This window comes from Poecilia reticulata, chromosome 16 (assembly GCF_904066995.2).
Source record: "Poecilia reticulata chromosome 16, P_reticulata-male-v2, whole genome shotgun sequence".
NCBI classification, from domain to species: Eukaryota; Metazoa; Chordata; class Actinopteri; order Cyprinodontiformes; family Poeciliidae; genus Poecilia; species Poecilia reticulata.
In genome coordinates, this window is record NC_088845.1 from 25,816,626 (window position 1) to 25,825,706 (window position 9,081).

The window sequence follows — 9,081 nt, forward strand, 5'->3', positions numbered from 1 at the left end:
CAATTTTTTTTGTGTTTTGTTTTTTTACATGTTAAGGCAAGGATGTTAAATTCATTTTCATTTAGGACCACATCGGTCTGGTTAGGACAAGTTGAGAAGTGACGATAAGTTACCCAAAATACTGAATTAATGAATATTGCATTGGATGAGTACCTCTTGAAATTGAGTAATGTTAAACATCTTTTCACACTGATGTAATTTGGCAATAGATAAATAAAACAGATTAAAACAAAAATAAAAGAACAAATGAAACTAAACTAAGGTTGCATTTTACATAATGGAAAGCAAGTCTGGTGTTATAACACATTTCTACAGATATTTTCTTAGCCATCTAGATCTTGTCCATCTTTATCACCTTCTTTCAGTTTAAAATACTTCTCAGTTGCTGAGTCAACTGGCACCGACACGCCTCTTTCTTTTGCTGGCTTCCTCTGAATGGTCGAAGGGGCGCTGTGCAAATTTTACAGGAAATAGAACATAAACAAAAATCTGGTATTATATATTCAAAATGCATCCGGTTGTACTAGCCTCTTTACATCCAAATTAAGAGTGGCATTAGGTCTATTTTGCAGATCGAAAAATAATTATACTAATTAGTATTGATTTTTATAGAAAGTATATATTATATTATATTATATTATATTATATTATATTATATTATATTATCTATGATCATGCATACAACTAACTGAAGTAAAGCACTAATGTAGAACCTTTTAGAAGCCTGTAATCTGTCACTTCAAAGCAATCACAATACAGCAATGTATCTTCTGACAATGTCTCAAGAATAATATAAAAACAACAATGTATATCCGTAGTTTCTGTAAAATCAGCTTGTACTTTCATGCTTTCACATATTACTAAATTATCCTTCTGACAATAAAGGTTAGAAAATTTCACAATTTATTATTTTCGCGAAGTCTGAATATAATTTGCTCTAATTTTGTTGGCGGATATTATTGGTAGAGGTTGTTGCCTTTTATTATGGAAATCTGAACCGGAAGCTACCTCTCGGAGCTTTGTGACGTCAACAAATGCAAAACTAGCTCATAGTGATTAGCCACGTCATGTTAACTTGGCTGTGGAGTAGCTGTCAAACAAACCCAAGAAGGCTTGTACTTTAAAGCGAGTTTGAGTTATTTTTAAAGAACAGACTTTGTTTCGCCTTTATTAGTTGGCGGGACTCCTATGGAAAGATGTCAGACATCGGGGACTGGTTCCGAAGCATCCCTTTGATCACCCGGTATTGGTTTGCTGCTTCGATTGCTGTTCCCTTTATCGGTAAACTAGGATTGATTGATTTTAGGAACCTTATGCTGTTTCCAGAGCTGGTCTTTAGCAGATTTCAGGTGAGTATATTATGGTTGTCACTTTGAGCCAAAGCGTTGGTTGTTGTTGAGGTTCTATTTATGTGTTCGGGTTGTTAGCAGCTGGCTAACCCTAATAGGCCTTCTGCTGCAGCCAATCAGAGGTCGAGACGTAGGTTGGAACTTCCGGAAGCCTTGAAAGTGTACCCTAACGTGCTCACCCGAAAATACTCAGTGAACCGTGTCATTCTAAAATGTTATCAGTGATGAATTTAATGTTTTAATTTTTCAAGGAATGTGATAAAATTTCTGTTTTAGAGGGTTTGTAAATATGTGTTTATTTTTAGGGTGTTGTTCTGATGTAGTCCACAAGGCGGCGACTGTACGACAGTAATCACGAAAGGCGTTCCGCTTGAATTTGTGTCCGAGGGCAGTGTAATTCAGACAGAAAATGATTTTTAAATGCACCATTAAAAAACAATTAATATCGTTCTTTATATTTATTTTTGTTCCGTAGAAAAAAATATCTAGTAATAATAATTGTATTCACGTGTTTTTTTAAATGATGGAGTTTAACAGTAAACTTCCATCTACAAGAAACTATATCATAAAATATGCTAAAAAATGAAGTATTTTGCAAGTAAAGAATAAACTAGAATCATAACTCAGACACTCTGTTTGCCTCATGAATGTGTGGTTGTATGAATGAGTATAATAAAACATTTCAAAAAGGCATGAATACTTAAAGAATAATACAATCAACGTCCATCAATCCATCGAAAATACACCCAGTGTGCCTATGTTTGTGTGGATGCGTGTATATTTTTAATTTGAATCTCAATCTTGACAGACACACGAGGTGCAGTTTGGTGTGTATTATAGGTTGGAGTTACCAAAAGGACCCACACACACAACACAAAGATCGGACTAACGTATATTTCTTTGAGATCTCACCAGATTTCTATTTTTTTTTACATCAGCTCATTCACCTGTTTGTATTCCACTATCAATAAAATAATAATAAAAAAAACACTCCTTAGTTTTATGTAAGGAGATGGTTGTAACATGTTTATGACAGATGTTACAATCCACTCCAATACTGTCAGCCATGGCTCAGCTAAAGAATAGTTTGAAACTGGCTTGGGGGAAAATGCATTAAATCTTGCCCGTTAAGCTACAATTTGATTCCATTTTTATTGATTTTTATCAGTCGTATTAGTACCAAACAAAAGTTGGTGCTGGCCAAAAAATATACGTATTTCTATCTCATAATTTGGTTTTCGTCCTTTGAGATCAAGTAAGAAATCAGTAAATCCTAAAATGACCAAAGGGCTGCTGCTGCCTCATCCCAGATTAATGGAATTGTTGGTGCGACAAAGAGAAATCATTTTTACAGGTTAATAGCTAAACCGATTAGCGACAATTGTTCCTGGATCGTTCACAGAGCTCTGTCCCTTCAGCACATTTTAAACGCCGTGTTGTTCACATCGTTGCCGCGAAAGATCTGTTAACACGGATAGAGATGGCTGAAAATGTCTGATTTGTGATCCGCCTCGAGTCCGCATCCCGTTTGTTTGTTTTGTTTCAGCTCTGGAGGCCGGTGACAGCCACCCTTTACTTCCCCATCACCCCAAACACTGGCTTCCTCTACATGGTCAATCTTTATTTCCTCTACCATTACTCCACTCGGCTGGAAACAGGTGAGGCCGTCGGGCCGCTTACGCTTTCTGTCACCCTTTCTTTTTTTTTTTTAAATGTCGCCTTTCTTCCCAATCCTTAGGAGCGTTTGATGGCCGGCCTGCAGACTATGTTTTCATGCTCCTTTTCAACTGGATCTGCATTGTTGTATCCTTTCAGCACCGTCGCCAACAGAAGGAAATTCAAACCTTAAAGGACAGAATGAACGCTGAAAGTTGCAGCCCTTTGTAGGCCTGTTTTCCACAGACCCACTGATGCTTTTGTTCCTCCTCTGTACCCCATCTCTCTCTCCCTCTCTCTCTCTGTCTATCTCTCTCTCTCTGCAGCAGAAGCATGCCATGTCAGGGTGGCTCTGCGCCAGTGGCCCAGTGTCAGTCTACCCTCTGCAGAGCAGAGAGAAACTTAATCTAGGTCACATGCAGCACCAAGCGGCTTCACAGTCCGGCTCGGTTTGTTTTGTCAGGAGTTCAGTGATGATTAATAGACACCTCAGACTGAGTCACAAACCAAATCAGGAATATGAATTTTCCAGTTTTGATAATAACCTCAGGTAAAAACAGCAGGAAGGCGTGATCCGTCAAGGTCGGCTCCTTTGCTCCAGTGTGAGTGCCAGGTGCTTTTAGAGCTGAAATGGGGATTTAAGTGAGGGATTTTTTTATTTATTTTTCCCCCCTCCATGAGTACCCTCTCCCAAATCCTGAGGCTGCAAATGAAACCGCCTAGAGCTTGTTGTCCTTGACTTGGCGTCTCTAGATAACCGGGCTGCTGATGGACATGCGGGTAAGAATTCTCTCTGTATCTACGCCACAATACAGGTTTGACTGTGCCGAGTTGTTGAAGCATGCAGTGCTTGTTTCCAGGTGACACTGAAAACCCAGGATGCGATAAACAGCGCAGTATCTTGCAAAACTATTCACACCTCATGAATTTTTAAAAAATGTGTTTGCAACAATGCAGCCACAATCTTCATTGGGTCTGTTTGCAATTGGATTTTATGTGATAAAAATCTGAAAAGTGTGGCATGCCTGTTTATTTAATCTCCTTTGACTGAATGCTTAGAAGAACCAGATTTGGCTCTTTTTATAGCCGCATATCAGACTGTTGGATACATTTTGTATGTTTCTCAGCCCGTAACCAACTGTTATTTTAGTAATTAATTATTTTTTACGATTAATCGATTAATCAGATAAAAGAATGGGCTCATTCTGCACATTTTTCATTTAACCACCGAAGGCTTTTTATGCAATATTTGAATTGCATTAAAAGATGCAAATAAACAAATCATTTGATTCCTTTTTTAAATAAGAAAATCAACATTTTATTGCCTAAAATTCACTAACAGAATTCCTTTACTGTACATTTGATGTCAAGAAGCTCAAAAGCTTCAGGCATTTCTGCCCAAATTAACATCAACACACCGTAGTGCTAATCTGTCGGGTTGTATAGGATTTTTTTTTTTCTTCAGAATTTGATCAATGCCACTTGTGGGTCCCTGGGTTGAACACATTTACAGATGTTTTTTTTATTTTTTTTATCTTGCATACAAAATATATACATTTTATACAATTTTGGCTTAATTACTCCTCTGGGCAGCAAATAGCCTATTTTTAAAATCTGCATACAAAGTTTACTTTGCGAGCGTCTGACTTGGCGTCTCCTTTTGTTGACGTTTTCAGCTGCTGATGATCCCACTGATCATGTCGGTGCTGTACGTCTGGGCTCAGTTCAACAGCGAGATGATCGTGTCTTTCTGGTTTGGAACTCGCTTCAAGGTACGTGCCTCAAACCTCGTTCACGTCGGACACGAAGCTGATTGTTGGAGGGACTTCTGGCGGTTTTGCTGCTTGCATGCATGTAAACGTCCAGTTAAAGATGTCTGCCGCTCTATTTGTAGGCACATTACCTACCTTGGGTCATCCTGGTCTTCAACTTTATCATCGGAGGATCGTAAGTACCAACTTACCCGTTTTATCGGATCCCATAGGGACGAGCCGCAGCGTCGCAGCGGATCGGTGGTGTGAGGTTTCTTTAGTCTTCCTCTCTTTGCTTCTGTGCAGATTTGTGAATGAGCTGACGGGCAATCTGGTCGGCCACCTCTACTTTTTCCTCATGTTCAAATACCCCATGGACCTGGGCGGACGCTCCTTCCTCTCCACGCCCGAGTTCTTGTGAGTGTTCAAGTAAAAGATGAAGGCAGAAATGCACTGATCCGTAACTTTGCGGTTCATTTCTAGTTTTTGTAAATTCTTCGTCTAATTTCTGCATTAAATAAAACTGGGTGGTACAAATTTCACGGTTGAAAACCTGCTAATACAGTGAAATCCTCCAGGTTGAGGGTCAGCGGTGTCTGGACGACTGAACTCAACTTTAAAGGATTACAGTGTATTTGTAGCAGCTGCCTCAAAATATGCATCTTACACTGCAAAAACACAAAATCTTACCAAGTCTAGTTTCTAGTGAAGATATGTTAGTGCAGTTAAAATAAGACAAAACTAACTTATAAATAACTTTTCAGCAATATGTAGAAGTTTGTTTTAAGTCAAGAATTCCTTAATATTGAAGGGAAAAATGCTAGTTATAAGTGAAGTCTGCAGGTAGAACAAGTGGAACAATATGGCAGATTTTTTCACTTTCATCTTGTACTTTTCCATCAATTGTTTCTTGCTGAAAAGTTACTTCTAAGTTAGTTTTGTCTTATTTCAAGAAAAGTAAGATACTTGCACTAGAATTAGACCTGGTAGGATGTTGTGTTTTTGCAGTGTATAGTAACATGAGTCATATTTACATCCTTTCAAAAATAAACATCTTTATCTAAAGCTGTAATTTATAATGTGTCAGATTCTTGAATCACTCAGTAACGTTTCGCCTTTGTGATGATGTATCATTCATGTTCTGAGGCATCTCTGAACAAAAACCGTTCGTCTTCGTCTTAAAGCCACAACGAACCAAATAAAGTCGGGAATCTTTTTCTGACCTCCAGCTGGTTGCGGTTGTTCGTAGCATTCGATGTTCAATAAATCGCCTCCCTGTTTTCCTCCTCCAGGTATCGGTTCTTCCCTAACACGCGAGGAGGAGTGTCGGGGTTTGGAGTTCCTCCGACCAGGAGGCCGGTTCCCCAGGAGCCGCCAGCGGCAGGCAGGGGAGGAGGCCGTCACAACTGGGGACAAGGCTTTCGCCTCGGAGGAGAATGAGATCCTCCTTCAGCTCCCTCTTAACAAACAACTGAGCAGTTGACTTTTTTTTTTTTTTTTCTGCCTGAGATTTTTGCTTCCTCACAATTTTCTGTTTTGAGAAAGAAAGAGAGAGAGTGAGAGAGAAAGAAAAACTTTACCTCAAGTTTGATTCACGTGTATGTGTGTTGGGTTTTCAAAGATGCTGCAGGATGAAACCGGAGAAAGTGTGTGTATGTGCTTTAACCGGAACTGCTCCGCTCCGCACTACAGGACTCGGACTCTGACCGTAGGCTCGGTTCAGCCGTTTCTACTGCTGCACGCGTCCAGCAGATGGAACTAATAAAAATAAATGTCTTTTTTCCGTGGCGACCCCGAACGCCTCCCGCTCATTTCCGTCTTTCCTGTCCTCTTCCGCCGTTTTCCTCCATGACTCGACTGTCGACACGAGAGATGTTGCAGCTGCACGCTGTTGATTCGGACTCCTCCCTGCTTGTGATGCCATATCAGATTACATTGTAATTATCACTGCCGAGTGCGCCGTCAGCCTCCCCCCAGCAGACGAGAAGGGAAGCTATAGCGCATAAAAAAAAAAAAGTATTCACCTCCTTGGATGTTTTGCCCTCTTTATTGCTTTTACAAATCAGTCATGATCAACAAAAGTTGGCTTCACTAAAAAAAATATCAATCTGACTTCTACAAAATGACAAACACTTTAAATATTCACCCCCATTTAACCTAATTTAACAGAGGTCCAGTCAATTAGTGCCAGCAATCTCACAATGAGAAGAATGAAGTGACTAAAGTAGCATAAAGACACCAGTAGCTGGAAGGTAGGATTAGAAAAGAACACTCCAAGCAAATCGGAGTAAACGTTGCTTAAGGTAAAAGTCAGGGGATGGATATAAAAAAGTTTCAGCAGCTGAAATGGTAGAGACTGCCTGTTGCCTGTGCTTTTCATCATTTAAAAAGCACAGGCAAGTGACGAGAGAGCCACTTAAAGAAAATTCATATCTAGGCTAAAACAGTTTGCCAAATGGTAGAAAAGAAACTCCATAGTCAAGTGAAACAGGGTTCTTTAGAGTGATGAGTGAAAATAGAGCTATTCAGCCATCAAACAAGACACTGTGTTTGGCAGATCTCAACAATGCACATCAGCACCAAGACGTTATTCCCAGTGTGAAGCACGGTGGTGGCGGCATGCTGCTTGGCAGGAAGGCTAGTGAAGGCAGAAGGTAAAATGAATGCAGCAATATATCGAGAAATGCCAGAGAATAATTTGTTTTCATCTGCAAGAGAACTAAGGAGCTAAAGTGACACAGAAATGGTTAAAGACAAGTCAATCTGATAGAGAATTTGTTTCAGGACTTGACACAGAAACCTGACGGAAGATTGAAAAGTTTTGAAAAGAAGAAGTGCAGCAAAAATCACATCTTCTAAACGATGACTTCAAGTGGTGAATATTTATGCAGTCACTTGTTTTCTTTTGTAAAAAGCAGTTTTCCACAACTGATTTTTTGGTTTTACTAAAAAAAATTTTTTTTGTCAAAAAAGTCAAATTCGTAAAACATCCACAGGGGTGAATACTTTGTTTTTTTATACATAGAAACTGTATTTAACTTGTGTATCTCCCAGGTCTGAGCTTGAGTACGTGTAACATATTTGTATTTTCGAGCCTTTGGTGCAAAGAGCCGGAACTTTTTCTGACGTGAGACGATTTAAATGAGGTAAAACAAAAATGAGCTCTTGCTCTTTTTTTTGTAAATACAGCACATTATTGAAAAGATGAGTCTGGGTGTGTTGATTATTTTTATTGTTGCCTTAATGCAATACTTTGTTAAAATAAATTATTAGAATATGTACAGAAGGACCAGTTGAGAATTGTTTTATTACTATTTGTTTCTCGTTTTCTCCTCTAAAAGAGCAAACACATTTATTGCCCTCAGTTATTTTACATTGTTGCATTGATGTGGGTTGATTATCAGTTTTGTATCAACACATCAAGTAGAAGAGATGTCCATCTGCTGGGTCATGTTGGTAAGTGGTGCTGGAAGAAAACAAATATTCTTAAAGAACCCTCAAGCTAAGAGTCGATATAAGTTTTTCATTTTGCCAAACACGGCTCTCTGTCTAGGGCGGCATGTTTATGGGGGGCGGCACAAGAGGTTCTAGAAAAGCAAAAGGAATTGCACACATTTAAGTTGTACATTTTAGTTTCGTCTCAACATTGTGAGGCATCAGTCAGGTGAGCTTGATTCACATCAGAATTTCACACCAAGGCAAGAAATTAGATGAAATTTGACCCATTTATAATTAAATTTACATTTATTTCATACATTCCATATAATTTAATTTTTCTTTTAGCCTAATGTTTTCCTTTGGTGTGCATGTTCAGTTTTGATTGGAACTGGTTCTCTGAGCCCAATCACCTGCATGGTTTACCCCCAGTTACGACTTGTAAGACCGACTTCACGTTTCAACATGGCCGCTCCACAGTAGGAAGATTAGGTGGAAACATTTTACAAGACACACATGTGAAAGTGCATCTAGAATCAGTCTTGTATGTAGCGGCCCCGGTCCCCACTACTGATTGGGCCACTAGGTATAAGATTAAATGGATCATATTTTAAGTGCTTATTATAAGTGAAGCTTAAGATGTTTCTAAGAATTACCACGAACAACGCCTACGTTCATCGCTACGTTGAAATTCAGGCTTTTTAACTAGAAGCAGTTACCTCAGCTCCGACGTCAAATCTAGCTCAGAATTCCCAATTCATATCTGAAAAGTGTGGCAAGCATTTTCAATCACTCTAATTAGGTTAGTGAAAAAATGTAAAGACTGTTTAAATACTTGTCCAAAGCACTGTATTGATGCTGGCAGAAAATAATCGCAACAAATTCAAATA

The 9,081-nt window shown here is 39.0% G+C and overlaps 1 protein-coding gene across 1 annotated transcript; it reads left to right on the forward strand.

The window, feature by feature from the left end:
- The first annotated feature begins 1,011 nt into the window (after positions 1-1,011).
- Positions 1,012-7,964, forward strand: derl1 (derlin 1). The gene is made up of 8 exons (XM_008432018.3): positions 1,012-1,349; positions 2,896-3,007; positions 3,088-3,152; positions 3,759-3,785; positions 4,682-4,777; positions 4,900-4,952; positions 5,063-5,173; positions 6,049-7,964. The coding sequence occupies exons 1-8, from the start codon at positions 1,197-1,199 to the stop codon at positions 6,194-6,196; spliced, it is 765 nt and encodes a 254-aa protein (XP_008430240.1). The 5' UTR covers positions 1,012-1,196; the 3' UTR covers positions 6,197-7,964.
- Positions 7,965-9,081: the final 1,117 nt, after the last annotated feature.